General features: G+C 50.4%; 1 protein-coding gene across 1 annotated transcript in view; it reads right to left on the bottom strand.

Moving 5' to 3' along the window:
- LOC141181309 (hippocampus abundant transcript 1 protein-like) overlaps window positions 1–17,110 on the bottom strand; it is a 50,269-nt gene extending 33,159 nt beyond the window's left edge. The window contains exons 1-4 of the mRNA XM_073660716.1: window positions 16,844–17,110; window positions 4,412–4,507; window positions 4,277–4,339; window positions 4,046–4,173 (exon numbers count right to left, since the gene is read on the bottom strand). Of these exons, the coding sequence (XP_073516817.1) occupies window positions 4,046–4,173; window positions 4,277–4,339; window positions 4,412–4,507; window positions 16,844–16,927 (371 nt within the window). The 5' untranslated portion in view covers window positions 16,928–17,110. The remainder of the gene's footprint in view (window positions 1–4,045; window positions 4,174–4,276; window positions 4,340–4,411; window positions 4,508–16,843) is intronic.
- Window positions 17,111–21,193: the final 4,083 nt, after the last annotated feature.

Here is a 21,193-nt window from a genome sequence, read left to right as displayed (position 1 = left end):
AACATAACCCGAGGTAGTTACCGTATTTTTCGGACCATAAGATGCACTTTTTTCCTCCAGAATTTTGGAGGAAAATGGGGGGTGCGTCTTATAGTCCGAATGTTGGGGAGGGGGGGGGGGGTATAGTTATGTGTGGTGTGGGGGGAGCGGTATCGGTGGAGGAGCGGGGAACAGGAGGCAGCAGTTGCCTGCTGCAGCCTACACTGTCCCCGCTGCTAAAGAAAATGAATATTCATGGGGCGTGGGGAGCACTGAATATTCATGCTCCTTAATAGCGGTATACAGTGTAGCCGCGCTGCAGCTGCTGCCGGCAATCTCCTGTGCCTGCTGTTAAAGGGCATGAATATTCAACCTCTCTCCGCGCCCATGGGAACTCCGCGGCTCCGCTGTGTGCCGGCTATGAAGGAGAGTGAAGTCATTGCTCCCCGCGCACACAGACCCGGAGTGGGGAGCAGTGACTTCCGGCAGCTGATCTCTCCACGTGAGCCGCGCATGGCAGTGACGTCATGCGCGGCTCACATGGAGAGATCAGTGCAGGCAGACCGGACGCAGCGCTGGAGGAGAGAAGAGAGGCGAGTAGGAGTGTTTATTTTTTTTTTTAATGTGCAGCCTGATGGGGACGAGGGGTGCCCGTGCGCACCAGGACGGGGACGAGGGGTGCCCGTGCGCACCAGGACGGGGACGAGGGGTGCCCGTGCGCACCAGGACGGGGACGAGGGGTGCCCGTGCGCACCAGGACAGGGACGAGGGGTGCCCGTGCGCACCAGGACAGGGACGAGGGGTGCCCGTGCGCACCAGGACAGGGACGAGGGGTGCCCGTGCGCACCAGGACAGGGACGAGGGGTGCCCGTGCGCACCAGGACAGGGACGAGGGGTGCCCGTGCGCACCAGGACAGGGACGAGGGGTGCCCGTGCGCACCAGGACAGGGACGAGGGGTGCCCGTGCGCACCAGGACAGGGACGAGGGGTGCCCGTGCGCACCAGGACAGGGACGAGGGGTGCCCGTGCGCACCAGGACAGGGACGAGGGGTGCCCGTGCGCACCAGGACAGGGACGAGGGGTGCCCGTGCGCACCAGGACAGGGACGAGGGGTGCCCGTGCGCACCAGGACAGGGACGAGGGGTGCCCGTGCGCACCAGGACAGGGACGAGGGGTGCCCGTGCGCACCAGGACAGGGACGAGGGGTGCCCGTGCGCACCAGGACAGGGACGAGGGGTGCCCGTGCGCACCAGGACAGGGACGAGGGGTGCCCGTGCGCACCAGGACAGGGACGAGGGGTGCCCGTGCGCACCAGGACAGGGACGAGGGGTGCCCGTGCGCACCAGGACAGGGACGAGGGGTGCCCGTGCGCACCAGGACAGGGACGAGGGGTGCCCGTGCGCACCAGGACAGGGACGAGGGGTGCCCGTGCGCACCAGGACAGGGACGAGGGGTGCCCGTGCGCACCAGGACAGGGACGAGGGGTGCCCGTGCGCACCAGGACAGGGACGAGGGGTGCCCGTGCGCACCAGGACAGGGACGAGGGGTGCCCGTGCGCACCAGGACAGGGACGAGGGGTGCCCGTGCGCACCAGGACAGGGACGAGGGGTGCCCGTGCGCACCAGGACAGGGACGAGGGGTGCCCGTGCGCACCAGGACAGGGACGAGGGGTGCCCGTGCGCACCAGGACAGGGACGAGGGGTGCCCGTGCGCACCAGGACAGGGACGAGGGGTGCCCGTGCGCACCAGGACAGGGACGAGGGGTGCCCGTGCGCACCAGGACAGGGACGAGGGGTGCCCGTGCGCACCAGGACAGGGACGAGGGGTGCCCGTGCGCACCAGGACAGGGACGAGGGGTGCCCGTGCGCACCAGGACAGGGACGAGGGGTGCCCGTGCGCACCAGGACAGGGACGAGGGGTGCCCGTGCGCACCAGGACAGGGACGAGGGGTGCCCGTGCGCACCAGGACAGGGACGAGGGGTGCCCGTGCGCACCAGGACAGGGACGAGGGGTGCCCGTGCGCACCAGGACAGGGACGAGGGGTGCCCGTGCGCACCAGGACAGGGACGAGGGGTGCCCGTGCGCACCAGGACAGGGACGAGGGGTGCCCGTGCGCACCAGGACAGGGACGAGGGGTGCCCGTGCGCACCAGGACAGGGACGAGGGGTGCCCGTGCGCACCAGGACAGGGACGAGGGGTGCCCGTGCGCACCAGGACAGGGACGAGGGGTGCCCGTGCGCACCAGGACAGGGACGAGGGGTGCCCGTGCGTACCAGGACAGGGACGAGGGGTGCCCGTGCGTACCAGGACAGGGACGAGGGGTGCCCGTGCGTACCAGGACAGGGACGAGGGGTGCCCGTGCGTACCAGGACAGGGACGAGGGGTGCCGTGCATACCAGGACAGGGACGAGGGGTGCCGTGCATACCAGGACAGGGACGAGGGGTGCCGTGCATACCAGGACAGGGACGAGGGGTGCCGTGCATACCAGGACAGGGACGAGGGGTGCCGTGCATACCAGGATAAGGACGAGGGGTGCCGTGCATACCAGGATAAGGATGAGGGGTGCCATGCATACCAGGATGGAGGGATGCCAGGCATACCAGGATGGGGACCACATATAAAAGGAAGGGGGGCGGCATATATACCAGGATGGGGGATATTGTCAGAATTGGGGGACATTACCCCTATACCAGTGTCAGCAGAAGACCCCCTCCCCCTTAAAAGTGCATCATGACCACATTTTTTGCTTAAATTTTTATTTTTTTATTTTCCTCCTCTAAAACCTAGGTGCGTCTTATGGTCGGTGCGTCTTATAGTCAGAAAAATACGGTATCTATCAGCACTTAATACCAACTCGACGAGAGAGCTGCCCAACTGACACAGCAGTATGTGTCTTTATGTGGTGCCGAATGAAGCGTTTCTCTTGAATGATGAAAAGACTTTCCTATTCTCTGTATATGAAACATGCAGCCTATATGTAGAGAACATCTTTTACGCTGGAATGGAGCAATACCCCGGCGTCATCCCACATACAGTGTTATTCGTTATATTGGCTGTGATCTAACCTGGACCAGGCACATCTATAATGTGCAGCTGTACACAATAACTCCACCATAAATATGCCGGGCCGATAAATACACTGTCTGCATTTAAAAGGGAATCGGTCAACAGAATTTCACCCCCAAAACTATTTATATGCACATGTAGGGCTTTCAAAGACAAATCCAGCAAAACCTTTACATGGCCAGTCTGTACGTACATTACTGAAAAATCAGTGTTTAACTTCATATGCAAATTAATCTGTAGATCTGAAGCCTCTGTCACTCCAACTCTATTCTCAGATGCTTAACAAACAGCCTCTATGCTGTGTGGTGTGACTTGAGACAAAAGTAGCCATTGGTCAAGCAGGAGGAGGTGATATTGGATAGAGCTGGAGTGACAGAGGCTTTAGATCTACACCCTCATTTGCACATCAATTCAAATGCTAATTTCCCAGTAACTGAGGGACTGACTGGACATATAAAGGTATTGCTGGACTTGTCTTTGAAAGAGCTACATGTGCATATAAATAGTTTGGGATGTGAAATTCTGCTGACAGACTCCCTTTAATAGAATTGTGTTCATTGTTAAAAGGATTTTCCAATGTTGTTGCTTCATTGGCGCACCCCCTCCTCCGCCTCCCAGTTTCCTGCTTGCCAGTGAGGTGCGCTCCTCGATATTGACAGTTAGGACCAGCAGAATGGTGGTAAAGCTGGTCTGAACTGAGCGCACACACAAGAAGATAGCAGAGACAGCTTTGTGAGATGCTCAGGGGGACCATGGCTGGTCGGACTATGCCATTAGTCAGCTGCAGACCGGCGCAACAAGGCACTAAAAGTATAGAGTCTGCAAATTTGGGGGGCTACTTGTATTTACAACCAATTGCAATTTTACCCATTTAAGAACTTGAGACATCCCCTCTAATGTGTAAAATACACTAATATTTTATGATAGACAAATACATTAAATGCATCATATGGCCCACACAAAGCTTACTGGTGCCATCTAGCTTCTACTTATCCATACCATGGACTTATCTTCAGCAGAGGTATAGGGGCACATGTAAAGAAAACAGTGAGAAGAAGGAAAGACTTTCTGCCCCAAACATCAGACAAAGCTCCAATGAGAGGGGCGCTCAAGAAGGAGAGAAGACCCTAGAAAACAAATAAATCATTATTAGCGTTGTGACTCATATATCTCATGAAGTACAATACATGAAAGTCAATGATATGGAATACCCTCAGCCATGTTTTTCACCTTAACTCCATGGATCAGGCCATTCATTAAGAAGGTGTGCTGAGGAAAGGTCTGGTGCAGAACCTGTCGAGACAACACTTAATATTCAGTATGTCCTGACAGCAGAGGAATCCTAACATTCAATCAAATTCTTACCGTTAACATGGGCGTTGTCAGCAATCCCCAGGCGAAAAACTCCAAAAATATAACCACCACTGCATGGTAGACACTGGGCTCTCCAACTCCTTGTCGCTGTTAAAGATAAACCATTCAATCAGTACTTTTCCCAGTGCTACACAGAAGATACTGACGCACCTCAGCCCCTATAACCTGGCCACTGTAAACAGCACAGGCTAGAGACAATTTTTCAAAGAGAGCTAATGGTTTCTTCAGTTGTATTCGTAATATAGGACCGGATCAGGGTGGGGAAGGAGGAGGGGAGCGCTGGGATGTTATGTAAAGGGTTATTGCCATCTTCATAGATGAATAATTGCAGATAGTTCTTGTAAAAACAAGCACTACACATATTCTGCAATCTAGTAGCTATGGTCGGTTTCCAAGGCAATGAGCTGTAAACAAAAAAAAAATGATAACATCTCAAGAACTGCTGAAAACTTCAATAAAAAGTAAACTCCAAAAGTGCATGTATTTACAAGTACTACCTGACAGTACCCATATATGAAGATGGGAATAACCCTTTAATGTTTGTTCATTTTCTGTGTGTAGTGTTCCTTTAATGTGGGTGGAGAAGCTGCTTTGGAGGTTTTTTAATTGTCCTTTTCTGAATATCATAAGTATATTATTATAGTGATTTAGCTGTGGTATGCCACCACCCACGTCTGTATAAACAGATCCATAATACAGCTGTGTGCACGAGCCCCAAGGCATCCATTTAGGACCTGTCAGAGATCCCTCACCAGCCCTTGGTCTACTTCTATATAGATCCATAAGTAACACAAAGCGCTGCAGGGGGCAACATCATTTGAGATCGACAATTGGGCACCACTAATGTTTAATACCTATTTACCGTAACTGACCTTGCAAGGAAGTATTTGTTATTGGCTAAGTTCCCCTAATTATTTTATTGCTATGGCCAGGGAGAACTTTCTAGCACTACAGAGTGTCAGACAAGGAGATGGTATACCAGGCACAGGCGGGGTGTAGGGCATGCACAGTAACCTGCTCCTGAGCTAATATTTGCTCTGCATAGTGCTCTTATACTGGCAGTGTGTCAGGTGGCACAGATTTACACTTTCCTGCATAATGCCCCATGATTCTCCAGTGTAGCACCCCAATTTATACCAGCTTGCCCACAGCTCAGTAATACCCATTGGACTTGTTTCCAGGCATCATAGCAAAGCAAAAGCATGACAGTCTAAATATTTTGGGCCAGATTCATCAGAGATCTTGCGCTAGTATTCTGGCATAAAAAGTTTTTAAAAAAAAAAAAAAAAAAAAAATCACAATTTTGGTGAAAGTGCTAAAATTTTGAGATTTTTGGTGTTCACACCCCATTTTTTGCCCAGCTCCAACAGAGTGGGCAGAGCTGGGGCGGGACAGGGACATTGAAATACATGACGTGCGGCGGCGTTCGCCAGGCCAAAAATCTTACTCCAGCAGGGACTGGATTAGGATTAGTGGCGAGGCGCACACACAGAGGAGAACGCCACTCGTCTGAAGAGGTAAGAAAGAAAGTTATAGGGGCTTTCCACCCCATTCTTTTATTTTAGGTAAGGCCATCCATCTGCAGGATATTCACACATGGATCCCTTAACCATACATCTCCTGATGAAGCAATATCCGGTGGGTAAACGCGGTGAGATATTATTGGAAAACTGACGTGGATGGATAAGTATATTGGCACACATTTATTACAGTGGTGGCCAAAAGTATTGGCACCCCTGCAATTCTGTGAGATAATACTCAGTTTCTTCCTGAAAATGATTGCAATCACAAATTCTTTGATATTATCTTCATTTAATTTGCTTGCAAGGAAAAAAACACAAAAGAGAATGAAGCAAAAATCAAATCATTGATCATTTCACACAAAACTCCAAAAATGGGCCAGACAAAAGTATTGGCACCCTCAGCCTAATACTTGGTTGCACAACCTTTAGCCAAAGTAACTGCGAACAACCGCTTCCGGTAACCATCAATGAGTTTCTTACAATGCTCTGCTGGAATTGTAGACCATTCTTCTTTGGCAAACAGCTCCAGGTCCCTGATATTTGAAGGTTCCTTCTCCAAACTGCCATTTTGAGATCTCTCCACAGGTGTTCTATGGGATTCAGGTCTGGACTCATTGCTGGCCACCTTAGAAGTCTCCAGTGCTTTCTCTCAAACCATTTTATAGTGATTTTGGAAGTGTGTTTTGGGTCATTGTCCTGCTGGAAGACCCATGACCTCTGAGGGAGACCCAGCTTTCTCACACTGGGCCCTACATTATGCTGCAAAATTTGTTGGTAGTCTTCAGACTTCATAATGCCATGCACACGGTCAAGCAGTCCAGTGACAGAGGCAGCAAATCAACCCCAAAACATCAGGGAACCTCCGCCATGTTTGACTGTAGGGACCGTGTTCTTTTCTTTGAATGCCTCTTTTTTTTTTCCTGTACACTCTATGTTGACGCTTTTTCCCAAAAAGCTCTACTTTTGTCTCATCTGACCAGAGAACATTCTTCCAAAACGTTTTAGGCTTTCTCAGGTAAGTTTTGGCAAACTCCAGCCTGGCTTTTTTATGTCTCGGGGTAAGAAGTGGGGTCTTCCTGGGTATCCTACCATACAGTCCCTTTTCATTCAGACGCCGACGGATAGTACGGGTTGACACTGTTGTACCCTCGGACTGCAGGGCAGCTTGAACTTGTTTGGATGTTAGTCGAGGTTCTTTATCCACCATCCGCACAATCTTGCGTTGAAATCTCTTGTCAATTTTTCTTTTCCGTCCACATCTAGGGAGGTTAGCCACAGTGCCATGGGCTTTAAACTTCTTAATGACACTGCGCACGGAAGACACAGGAACATTCAGGTCTTTGGAGATGGACTTGTAGCCTTGAGATTGCTCATGCTTCCTCACAATTTGGTTTCTCAAGTCCTCAGACAGTTCTTTGGTCTTCTTTCTTTTCTCCATGCTCAATGTGGTACACACAAGGACACAGGACAGAGGTTGAGTCAACTTTAATCCATGTTAACTGGCTGCAAGTGTGATTTAGTTATTGCCAACACCAGTCAGGTGCCACAGGTAAGTTACAGGTGCTGGTAATTACACGAATTAGAGAAGCATCACATGATTTTTCAAACAGTGCCAATACTTTTGTCCACCCCCTTTTTTAGGTTTGGTGTGGAATTGTATCCAATTAGGCTTTAGGACAATTCATTTGTGTTTTTTCATTGAAGACAAATTAAATGAAGAGAATAATACCAAAGAATTTGTGATTGCAATCATTTTCAGGAAGAAACTGAGTATTATCTGACAGAATCGCAGGGGTGCCAATACTTTTGGCCACCACTGTATATGTGTGTTGACCACAGCACAAATGATACATCAGATCTGTTGGTTTGAACGTATACATATGAGCTTAAAAATATTTCTTGCTTTACATATATAAATGTTTTTCCTATCCTGCAAGCCCAGTGTGGCTTCTTTTGTCCGCTTGTAGTGGATGTTTGACATATCTTCCTGTAATCTACATCTTATCCTCTTATCAATTACGTCAGTCCTTCATGAACCTTTCCATAGGGATAAAGAGCATCCAGGGAATAACAGGCAATGTGTGAGTGGGGCGCCACTGGCGTGCTGTATTAGGGTGCCAACCCCTGCGCACAGGAAGTGAGAATCTGGCCTAAGCAGACGTGTTTGTACATGTGGAGTGACACCATTTCTAGCTAGTATATGGCTTTCATCCTGCATTTTTCACTAGTTTTCCCCTCTGCATGCTCTCGTTAATTGACAGTTGTCGCTCATCTAGTCAGTGAAGACTCGTTACTATGACTCCTGTATACAGAGACATGAGGGATTCCTGCTCTCCTGTCTCTATATAGCATATGGTCAGCATAGAGCACACTATACAGCTGTACTGAGCAGTGTAGCTGTGAACTCAGCACTGGGGTGAGGTAAACCACTTCTTACAAAGCAGCAGGACAATCTGTCTCATTAGCCTGTTGTAGTCTGATCCATTAGTAAGCTCTGAGTCTGTCTACTTTTCAAGTGAATGATGTGGGCACTTTTTTTTGTATAAATATCATGTCTGTTCAAACCCTATAGGGAAACTAAATGTATTTTGCTGAAATGCATTGCTATGATATTCCTTGTATATTCCCTGGTGTACATAAGCTTTGATTGCAATGCTGCCCTCTTACATGGTTCTACATATTGGTGGGCTATCCAATGTTACTTACAGAAAAGAGCATTCACTTGCCTAAACAGCTCATGTCTAGCTCACCCTTTGTGTCCTACTTGTCTTCGATGCTCTGCCATATGTGGAATAGCAGTGCACCCATCCCATCTATAATATAATCACCAAATGAACAGTAATTACAAGGAAATTATTTGGGTTTTCAAAAATGTTATAAAATTTCAGATTGCAGCTTCTTTGGTCTACATTCAAGTAGTGTATTTCATAAGGCTGGAGGCCCGTCCAGAGGTATGCCAAGCCAAACCTGCAGGGTAGGGCACATTATACTATGTGGGGCTGTAGTGTTAGCTATGCACATTGCCGGATTGTGTCCAACACTATTCACTGGTGCACGTCATTAGAAAGTGGCAGAACGGGTATAAATGGTTTGCACTCGGCACCATGCTCCCTACAACCAATACACGCGGGTATAAATGGCTCTCACTCAGCACCATGCACCCCATAACCAACACAAGCGGGTATAAACGGCCCTCACTCAGCACCATGCACCCCATAACCAACACAAGCGGGTATAAATGGCCCTCACTCAGCACCATGCACCCCATAACCAACACAAGCGGGTATAAATGGCCCTCACTCGGCACCATGCTCCCTATAACCAATACAAGCGGGTATAAATGGCTCTCACTGGGCACCATGCTCCCCATAACAAACACAAGCGGGTATAAATGGCCCTCACTCAGCACCATGCACCCCTTAACCAATACAAGCGGGTATAAATGGCCCTCACTCAGCACCATGCTCACAATAACCAATACAAGCAGGTATAAATGGCCCTCACTCAGCACCATGCTCCCCATAACCAATACAAGCAGGTATAAATGGCCCTCACTCAGCACCATGCACCCCATAACCAATACAAGCGGGTATAAATGGCCCTCATTCAGCACCATGCTCACCATAACCAATACAAGCGGGTATAAATGGCCCTCACTCAGCACCATGCTCCCCATAACCAATACAAGCGGGAATAAATGGCCCTCACTCGGCACCATGCTCCCCATAACCAAAACAAGCGGGTATATATGGCCCTCACTGGGCACCATGCTCCCCATAACCAATACAAGCGGGTATATATGGCCCTCACTGGGCACCATGCTCCCCATAACCAATACAAGCGGGTATAAATGGCCCTCACTGGGCACCATGCTCCCCATAACCAAAACAAGCGGGTATAAATGGCCCTCACTGGGCACCATGCTCCCCATAACCAATACAAGCGGGTATATATGGCCCTCACTCAGCACCATGCTCCCCATAACCAACACAAGCGGGTATAAATGGCTCTCACTGGGCACCATGCTCCCCATAACCAATACAAGCGGGTATAAATGGCCCTCACTGGGCACCATGCTCCCCATAACCAATACAAGCGGGTATAAATGGCTCTCACTGGGCACCATGCTCCCCATAACCAACACAAGCGGGTATAAATGGCCCTCACTCAGCACCATGCTCCCCATAACCAACACAAGTGGGTATAAATGGCCCTCACTCAGCACCATGCTCCCCATAACCAACACAAGCGGGTATAAATGGCCCTCACTCAGCACCATGCACCCCATAACCAATGCAAGCGGGTATAAATGGCCCTCACTCAGCACCATGCACCCCATAACCAATGCAAGCGGGTATAAATGGCCCTCACTCAGCACCATGCTCCCCATAACCAATACAAGCGGGAATAAATGGCCCTCACTCGGCACCATGCTCCCCATAACCAATACAAGCGGGTATAAATGGCTCTCACTCGGCACCATGCACCCCATAACCAATACACGCGGGTATAAATGGCCCTCACTCAGCACCATGCACCCCATAACCAATACAAGCGGGTATAAATGGCTCTCACTCGGCACCATGCTCCCCATAACAAATACAAGCGGGTATATATGGCCCTCACTCAGCACCATGCTCCCCATAACCAATACAAGCGGGTATAAATGGCCCTCACTGGGCACCATGCTCCCCATAACCAATACAAGCGGGTATAAATGGCTCTCACTCGGCACCATGCTCCCCATAACCAATACAAGCGGGTATATATGGCCCTCACTCAGCACCATGCTCCCCATAACCAATACAAGCGGGTATAAATGGCTCTCACTGGGCACCATGCTCCCCATAACCAACACAAGCGGGTATAAATGGCCCTCACTGGGCACCATGCTCCCCATAACCAATACAATCGGGTATAAATGGCCCTCACTGGGCACCATGCTCCCCATAACCAATACAAGCGGGTATATATGGCCCTCATTCAGCACCATGCTCCCCATAACCAACACAAGCGGGTATAAATGGCTCTCACTGGGCACCATGCTCCCCATAACCAATACAAGCGGGTATAAATGGCCCTCACTGGGCACCATGCACCCCATAACCAATACAAGCGGGTATATATGGCCCTCACTCAGCACCATGCTCCCCATAACCAATACAAGCGGGTATAAATGGCCCTCACTGGGCACCATGCTCCCCATAACCAATACAAGCGGGTATAAATGGCTCTCACTCAGCACCATGCTCCCCATAACCAATACAAGCGGGTATATATGGCCCTCACTCAGCACCATGCTCCCCATAACCAATACAAGCGGGTATAAATGGCTCTCACTGGGCACCATGCTCCCCATAACCAACACAAGCGGGTATAAATGGCCCTCACTGGGCACCATGCTCCCCATAACCAATACAATCGGGTATAAATGGCCCTCACTGGGCACCATGCTCCCCATAACCAATACAAGCGGGTATAAATGGCCCTCACTGGGCACCATGCTCCCCATAACCAATACAAGCGGGTATAAATGGCTCTCACTCAGCACCATGCTCCCCATAACCAAAACAAGCGGGTATAAATGGCTCTCACTCAGCACCATGCACCCCATAACCAATACAAGCGGGTATAAATGGCTCTCACTCAGCACCATGCACCCCATAACCAATACAAGCGAGTATAAATGGCTCTCACTCAGCACCATGCACCCCATAACCAATACAAGCGGGTATAAATGGCTCTCACTCAGCACCATGCTCCCCATAACCAATACAAGCGGGTATAAAAGGCTCTCACTGGGCACCATGCTCCCCATAACCAATACAAGCGGGTATAAATGGCCGTCACTGGGCACCATGCTCCCCATAACCAATACAAGCGGGAATAAATGGCCCTCACTCGGCACCATGCTCCCCATAACCAATACAAGCGGGTATAAATGGCCCTCACTGGGCACCATGCTCCCCATAACCAAAACAAGCGGGTATAAATGGCCCTCACTGGGCACCATGCTCCCCATAACCAATACAATCGGGTATAAATGGCCCTCACTGGGCACCATGCTCCCCATAACCAATACAAGCGGGTATATATGGCCCTCACTCAGCACCATGCTCCCCATAACCAACACAAGCGTGTATAAATGGCTCTCACTGGGCACCATGCTCCCCATAACCAATACAAGCGGGTATAAATGGCCCTCACTGGGCACCATGCTCCCCATAACCAATACAAGCGGGTATAAATGGCTCTCACTGGGCACCATGCTCCCCATAACCAATACAAGCGGGTATAAATGGCCCTCACTCAGCACCATGCTCCCCATAACCAACACAAGTGGGTATAAATGGCCCTCACTCAGCACCATGCTCCCCATAACCAACACAAGCGGGTATAAATGGCCCTCACTCAGCACCATGCACCCCATAACCAATACAAGCGGGTATAAATGGCCCTCACTCAGCACCATGCACCCCATAACCAATACAAGCGGGTATAAATGGCCCTCACTCAGCACCATGCACCCCATAACCAATACACGCGGGTATAAATGGCCCTCACTCAGCACCATGCTCCCCATAACCAATACAAGCGGGTATAAATGGCTCTCACTGGGCACCATGCTCCCCATAACCAACACAAGCGGGTATAAATGGCCCTCACTGGGCACCATGCTCCCCATAACCAATACAATCGGGTATAAATGGCCCTCACTGGGCACCATGCTCCCCATAACCAATACAAGCGGGTATATATGGCCCTCATTCAGCACCATGCTCCCCATAACCAACACAAGCGGGTATAAATGGCTCTCACTGGGCACCATGCTCCCCATAACCAATACAAGCGGGTATATATGGCCCTCATTCAGCACCATGCTCCCCATAACCAACACAAGCGGGTATAAATGGCTCTCACTGGGCACCATGCTCCCCATAACCAATACAAGCGGGTATAAATGGCCCTCACTCAGCACCATGCTCCCCATAACCAACACAAGGGGGTATAAATGGCCCTCACTCAGCACCATGCACCCCATAACCAATACAAGCGGGTATAAATGGCCCTCACTCAGCACCATGCACCCCATAACCAATACAAGCGGGTATAAATGGCCCTCACTCAGCACCATGCACCCCATAACCAATACAAGCGGGTATAAATGGCTCTCACTGGGCACCATGCTCCCCATAACCAACACAAGCGGGCATATATGGCCCTCACTGGGCACCATGCTCCCCATAACCAACACAAGCGGGTATAAATGGCTCTCACTGGGCACCATGCTCCCCATAACCAACACAAGCTGGTATAAATGGCCCTCACTGGGCACCATGCTCCCCATAACCAATACAAGCGGGTATAAATGGCCCTCACTGGGCACCATGCTCCCCATAACCAATACAAGCGGGTATAAATGGCCCTCACTGGGCACCATGCTCCCCATAACCAATACAAGCGGGTATAAATGGCTCTCACTGGGCACCATGCTCCCCATAACCAATACAAGCGGGTATAAATGGCCCTCACTCAGCACCATGCTCCCCATAACCAACACAAGTGGGTATAAATGGCCCTCACTCAGCACCATGCTCCCCATAACCAACACAAGCGGGTATAAATGGCCCTCACTCAGCACCATGCACCCCATAACCAACACAAGCGGGTATAAATGGCCCTCACTCAGCACCATGCACCCCATAACCAATACAAGCGGGTATAAATGGCCCTCACTCAGCACCATGCACCCCATAACCAATACACGCGGGTATAAATGGCCCTCACTCGGCTCCATGCACCCCATAACCAATACAAGCGGGTATAAATGGCTCTCACTCGGCACCATGCTCCCCATAACCAATACAAGCGGGTATATATGGCCCTCACTCGGCACCATGCTCCCCATAACCAATACAAGCGGGTATAAATGGCTCTCACTCGGCACCATGCTCCCCATAACCAATACAAGCGGGTATAAATGGCCCTCACTGGGCACCATGCTCCCCATAACCAATACAAGCGGGTATAAATGGCTCTCACTCAGCACCATGCTCCCCATAACCAATACAAGCGGGTATATATGGCCCTCACTCAGCACCATGCTCCCCATAACCAATACAAGCGGGTATAAATGGCTCTCACTGGGCACCATGCTCCCCATAACCAATACAAGCGGGTATAAATGGCCCTCACTCAGCACCATGCACCCCATAACCAATACAAGCGGGTATAAATGGCTCTCACTGGGCACCATGCTCCCCATAACCAACACAAGCGGGTATAAATGGCTCTCACTCAGCACCATGCTCCCCATAACCAACACAAGCGGGTATAAATGGCTCTCACTCAGCACCATGCACCCCATAACCAACACAAGCGGGTATAAATGGCTCTCACTCAGCACCATGCACCCCATAACCAATACAAGCGGGTATAAATGGCTCTCAATCAGCACCATGCACCCCATAACCAATACAAGCGGGTATAAATGGCTCTCACTCAGCACCATGCACCCCATAACCAATACAAGAGAGTATAAATGGCTCTCACTCAGCACCATGCACCCCATAACCAATACAAGCGGGTATAAATGGCTCTCACTCAGCACCATGCACCCCATAACCAATACAAGCGGGTATAAATGGCTCTCACTCAGCACCATGCACACCATAACCAATACAAGCGGGTATAAATGGCCCTCACTCAGCACCATGCACCCCATAACCAACACAAGCGGGTATAAATGGCCCTCACTCTGCACCATGCACCCCATAACCAATACAAGCAGGTATAAATGGCCCTCACTCAGCACCATGCACCCCATAACCAACACAAGCGGGTATAAATGGCTCTCACTCAGCACCATGCACCCCATAACCAATACAAGCGGGTATAAATGGCTCTCACTCAGCACCATGCACCCCATAACCAATACAAGCAGGTATAAATGGCTCTCACTGGGCACCATGCTCCCCATAACCAATACAAGCGGGTATAAATGGCCCTCACTCAGCACCATGCACCCCATAACCAATACAAGCGGGTATAAATGGCCCTCACTCAGCACCATGCTCCCCATAACCAATACAAGCGGGTATAAATGGCCCTCACTCTGCACCATGCACCCCATAACCAATACAAGCGGGTATAAATGGCCCTCACTCTGCACCATGCACCCCATAACCAATACAAGCGGGTATAAATGGCTCTCACTCAGCACCATGCACCCCATAACCAATACAAGCGGGTATAAATTGCCCTCACTCTGCACCATGCACCCCATAACCAATACAAGCGGGTATAAATGGCTCTCACTCAGCACCATGCTCCCCATAACCAATACAAGCGGGTATATATGGCCCTCACTCAGCACCATGCTCCCCATAACCAATACAAGCGGGTATAAATGGCTCTCACTGGGCACCATGCTCCCCATAACCAACACAAGCGGGTATAAATGGCCCTCACTCAGCACCATGCACCCCATAACCAATACAAGCGGGTATAAATGGCTCTCACTCAGCACCATGCACCCCATAACCAATACAAGCGGGTATAAATGGCTCTCACTCAGCACCATGCACCCCATAACCAATACAAGCGGGTATAAATGGCCCTCACTCAGCACCATGCACCCCATAACCAATACAAGCGGGTATAAATGGCCCTCACTCAGCACCATGCTCCCCATAACCAATACAAGCGGGTATAAATGGCCCTCACTCTGCACCATGCACCCCATAACCAATACAAGCGGGTATAAATGGCTCTCACTCAGCACCATGCACCCCATAACCAATACAAGCGGGTATAAATGGCCCTCACTCAGCACCATGCTCCCCATAACCAATACAAGCGGGTATAAATGGCCCTCACTCTGCACCATGCACCCCATAACCAATACAAGCGGGTATAAATGGCTCTCACTCAGCACCATGCACCCCATAACCAATACAAGCGGGTATAAATGGCCCTCACTCTGCACCATGCACCCCATAACCAATACAAGCGGGTATAAATGGCTCTCACTCAGCACCATGCACCCCATAACCAATACAAGCGGGTATAAATGGCCCTCACTCTGCACCATGCACCCCATAACCAATACAAGCGGGTATAAATGGCTCTCACTCAGCACCATGCTCCCCATAACCAATACAAGCGGGTATAAATGGCTCTCACTCAGCACCATGCTCCCCATAACCAATACAAGCGGGTATAAATGGCCCTCACTGGGCACCATGCTCCCCATAACCAATACAAGCGGGTATAAATGGCTCTCACTCAGCACCATGCTCCCCATAACCAATACAAGCGGGTATAAATGGCCCTCACTGGGCACCATGCTCCCCATAACCAATACAAGCGGGTATAAATGGCCCTCACTCTGCACCATGCACCCCATAACCAATACAAGCGGGTATAAATGGCTCTCACTCAGCACCATGCTCCCCATAACCAATACAAGCGGGTATAAATGGCCCTCACTCTGCACCATGCTCCCCATAACCAATACAAGCGGGTATAAATGGCCCTCACTCAGCACCATGCTCCCCATAACCAACACAAGCGGGTATATATGGTTATGGGGAGCATGGTGCCAAGTGAGAGTCAATCATGCAATATGGCATTCGCTAGAAGCATCAGTCACTTACTCCAGAGAGCCGGCAGACGGCGCTGTACACCCAGCCTTACATGCTATAAGCAGTTCAGCACTGCAATCAGGCGCTTGTGATGACGTCACACTTGGAAGTGCACTATGACGTCACGTATCAGTCATCGGCTGCTGCCATATGTTGCATACAGCACACAGGAGAGTGCCCTGCACGCTGCACTCGCTCATACTCTCTGCCTCACCAGTGCCGAGATGAATGGGATTCTGTCAGCACTCACTCACCGTCCCTCCATCTTTAATGATGACTTTCTTAGCCAGCAGTATGCTGCGATTCAGCCTCTTCTTCTTTTTCTTTTCTCCGGTCATGGTGAGCTCAGGCCCGTCATCCCGACAACGGGAAAGGTTCCGGTGCCAGGCCCTCACAGCTCACCGGGCCATACTACCATGGAAACGGCGGCTCCCTTCGCATTATTCTACCCCAGTACTCGCTTCCGGCCTCCGCCGCTGACTCCAACCTTCGCTTCCTGACGGACCAATGACAGGCTGCTGTCAGCTCGGAGAGCTTTCTCATTGGCTGCTGCGCGCGTCCTTTACGTACGACGTACGTGTTGTTTGGCGAAGTCCCGTGACGCAAAATGTTTAGAGGACTGGAGAGCGACTCCAAATTGCGTGGGGCAGGAGTGGAAGCTGTACGATGCTGCGATATGCTGTGTGTCTGGCGACAGCAGCTGTACGATACTGCGATATGCTGTGTGTCTGACGACAGCAGCTGTACGATACTGCGATATGCTGTGTGTATGGCGACAGCAGCTGTACGATACTGCGATATGCTGTGTGTCTGACGACAGCAGCTGTACGATACTGCGATATGCTGTGTGTATGGCGACAGCAGCTGTACGATACTGCGATATGCTGTGTGTCTGACGACAGCAGCTGTACGATACTGCGATATGCTGTGTGTCTGACGACAGCAGCTGTACGATACTGCGATATGCTGTGTGTCTGACGACAGCAGCTGTACGATACTGCGATATGCTGTGTGTCTGACGACAGCAGCTGTACGATACTGCGATATGCTGTGTGTATGGCGACAGCAGCTGTACGATACTGCGATATGCTGTGTGTCTGACGACAGCAGCTGTACGATACTGCGATATGCTGTGTGTATGGCGACAGCAGCTGTACGATACTGCGATATGCTGTGTGTATGGCGACAGCAGCTGTACGATACTGCGATATGCTGTGTGTCTGACGACAGCAGCTGTACGATACTGCGATATGCTGTGTGTCTGGCGACAGCAGCTGTACGATACTGCGATATGCTGTGTGTCTGACGACAGCAGCTGTACGATACTGCGATATGCTGTGTGTCTGGCGACAGCAGCTGTACGATACTGCGATATGCTGTGTGTCTGACGACAGCAGCTGTACGATACTGCGATATGCTGTGTGTCTGGCGACAGCAGCTGTACGATACTGCGATATGCTGTGTGTCTGACGACAGCAGCTGTACGATACTGCGATATGCTGTGTGTCTGACGACAGCAGCTGTACGATACTGCGATATGCTGTGTGTATGACGACAGCAGCTGTACGATACTGCGATATGCTGTGTGTATGGCGACAGCAGCTGTACGATACTGCGATATGCTGTGTGTCTGACGACAGCAGCTGTACGATACTGCGATATGCTGTGTGTCTGACGACAGCAGCTGTACGATACTGCGATATGCTGTGTGTCTGACGACAGCAGCTGTACGATACTGCGATATGCTGTGTGTCTGACGACAGCAGCTGTACGATACTGCGATATGCTGTGTGTCTGACGACAGCAGCTGTACGATACTGCGATATGCTGTGTGTCTGGCGACAGCAGCTGTACGATACTGCGATATGCTGTGTGTCTGACGACAGCAGCTGTACGATACTGCGATATGCTGTGTGTCTGGCGACAGCAGCTGTACGATACTGCGATATGCTGTGTGTCTGGCGACAGCAGCTGTACGATGCTGCGATATGCTGTGTGTCTGGCGACAGCAGCTGTACGATGCTGCGATATGCTGTGTGTCTGGCGACAGCAGCTGTACGATGCTGCGATATGCTGTGTGTCTGGCGACAGCAGCTGTACGATGCTGCGATATGCTGTGTGTCTTGCGACAGCAGCTGTACGATGCTGCGATATGCTGTGTGTCTGACGACAGCAGCTGTACGATGCTGCGATATGCTGTGTGCCTGGCGACAGCAGCTGTACGATGCTGCGATATGCTGTGTGTCTGGCGACAGCAGCTGTACGATGCTGCGATATGCTGTGTGTCTGGCGACAGCAGCTGTACGATGCTGCGATATGCTGTGTGTCTGGCGACAGCAGCTGTACGATACTGCGATATGCTGTGTGTCTGGCGACAGCAGCTGTACGATACTGCGATATGCTGTGTGTCTGGCGACAGCAGCTGTACGATACTGCGATATGCTGTGTGTCTGACGACAGCAGCTGTACGATACTGCGATATGCTGTGTGTCTGGCGACAGCAGCTGTACGATACTGCGATATGCTGTGTGTCTGGCGACAGCAGCCGTACGATACTGCGATATGCTGTGTGTCTGACGACAGCAGCTGTACGATACTGCGATATGCTGTGTGTCTGACGACTGCAGCTGTACGATACTGCGATATGCTGTGTGTCTGGCGACAGCAGCTGTACGATACTGCGATATGCTGTGTGTCTGGCGACAGCAGCTGTACGATACTACGATATGCTGTGTGTCTGGCGACAGCAGCTGTACGATACTGCGATATGCTGTGTGTCTGGCTACAGCAGCTGTACGATACTGCGATATGCTGTGTGTCTGGCGACAGCAGCTGAAGCTCCATTGCCAGTTCCCTGACAGCCTCTGTTCATGTAGTGGATGTGTTTATCTGTGTAAGGCACCAGCGATTCCACAGTGCTGCACATGTGAGATCGTACAGACACACTACATGCAGAACTTACACTGAACAAGCTAACTATGTAGCCTGGTATAGAGGGGCCGAAACTTCTGAGTGGGTCCCTAACGGGTTATCCTGATTACAACTATGGTGGGGCAGCCTAATGGTGGGTATAAGGGATAAAAAGTACCGCCATATAGTGATAGATACCAGTCCTGCAGAACATATAAGACATTACAGTACAGTTATCAATAGTGATCTACAGATTATGTTCTTTCTGATGGAATCCTTCACTTTTCCCGTCTTTTCCATCTGGCCCAGACCGACATTACAACTTCTCCAGCCAGGACTTGGCTGCAGAGATTACAACAATGACACATTTGACTCCTTACATTTCAGACCCCGGTCCCATCTATTCCCAACTTGCACAAACTGCTCATCCTGCTGATACCCCAATGCTTAGCTGCTGCTGCCAAATGTGGCCCTATTACTGCGCCTACTGTTTGGTACAACAACGGCTCCTCTTAGTGCCCCACATAGTAATGCCAACACTGTTCCCCTTACTTAATAATATGCCTCCTTTGTGCCCTCAAGATGGTAACATTTCCCCGTAGAAAATATTAATGTCCTGTGCAAGTTCCCTAAAAAACAGTGTTCAAATTTTGCCCCTAGAAAGTAATAATGTCACCTGGACGGTCATTTGACGGTCACAGTACTCTGCCCCTACAACAATAATGCTTTGCATGTCCCCACTTAACATCTAATAATGTCCTCTGAGTCCCCCAATGTACAGCTCCTCTATGCACACTATAATGCATTCACAGCTCCTCTATACATAGTATAAAGGGCCCACAGCTCCTCTATACACAGTATGATGGGCACACAGCACCTCAATACATAGTATAATGGGCCCACAGCTCCTCTATACATAGTATAATGGGCCCACAGCTCCTCTATACATAGTATAATGGGCCCACAGCTCCTTTATACACAGTATAATGGGCCCACAGCTCCTCTATACATAGTATAATGGGAACACAGCTCCTCTATACATAGTATAATGGATCCACAGCTCCTCTATACATCCTATAATGGACCCATAGCTCCTCTATACATAGTTTAATAGGCCCGCAGCTCCTCTATACACAGTATGATGGGCCCACAGCTTCTCTATACATAGTACAATGAGCCCACAGCTCCTCTATACACAGTATGATGGGCCCACAGCTCCTCTATACATAGTATAATGGGCCCGCAGCTCCTCAATACATAGTATAATGGGCCCACAGCCCCTCTATGCATAGTATAATGGGCCCACAGCTCCTCTATACATAGTTTAATGGACCCTGAGTGCCCCTACAAAAATAATGCTTTGTATGTCCCCACTTAACATCTAATAATGTCTGAGTCCCCCAATGTACAGCTCCTCTATGCACACTATAATGCATTCACAGCTCCTCTATACATAGTATAATGGGCCCACAGCCCCTCTATGCATAGTATAATGGGCCCACACCTCCTCTATACATCGTTTAATGGACCCACAGCTCATTTATACACTGTATGATGGGCACACAGCTCCTCTATACTTATTATAATAGGCCCACAGTTCCCCTATACATAGTATAATGGGCCCACAGCTCCTCTCTACATAGTATAATGGGCCCACAGCTCCTCTCTACATAGTATAATGGGCCCACAGCTCC

This window comes from Phyllobates terribilis, unplaced genomic scaffold, assembly GCF_046119375.1.
Source record: "Phyllobates terribilis strain yellow unplaced genomic scaffold, ASM4611937v1 Scaffold_1__5_contigs__length_1240528914, whole genome shotgun sequence".
In the NCBI taxonomy this organism is placed as follows: domain Eukaryota; kingdom Metazoa; phylum Chordata; class Amphibia; order Anura; family Dendrobatidae; genus Phyllobates; species Phyllobates terribilis.
This window is presented reverse-complemented; position numbering and strand designations above follow the sequence as displayed.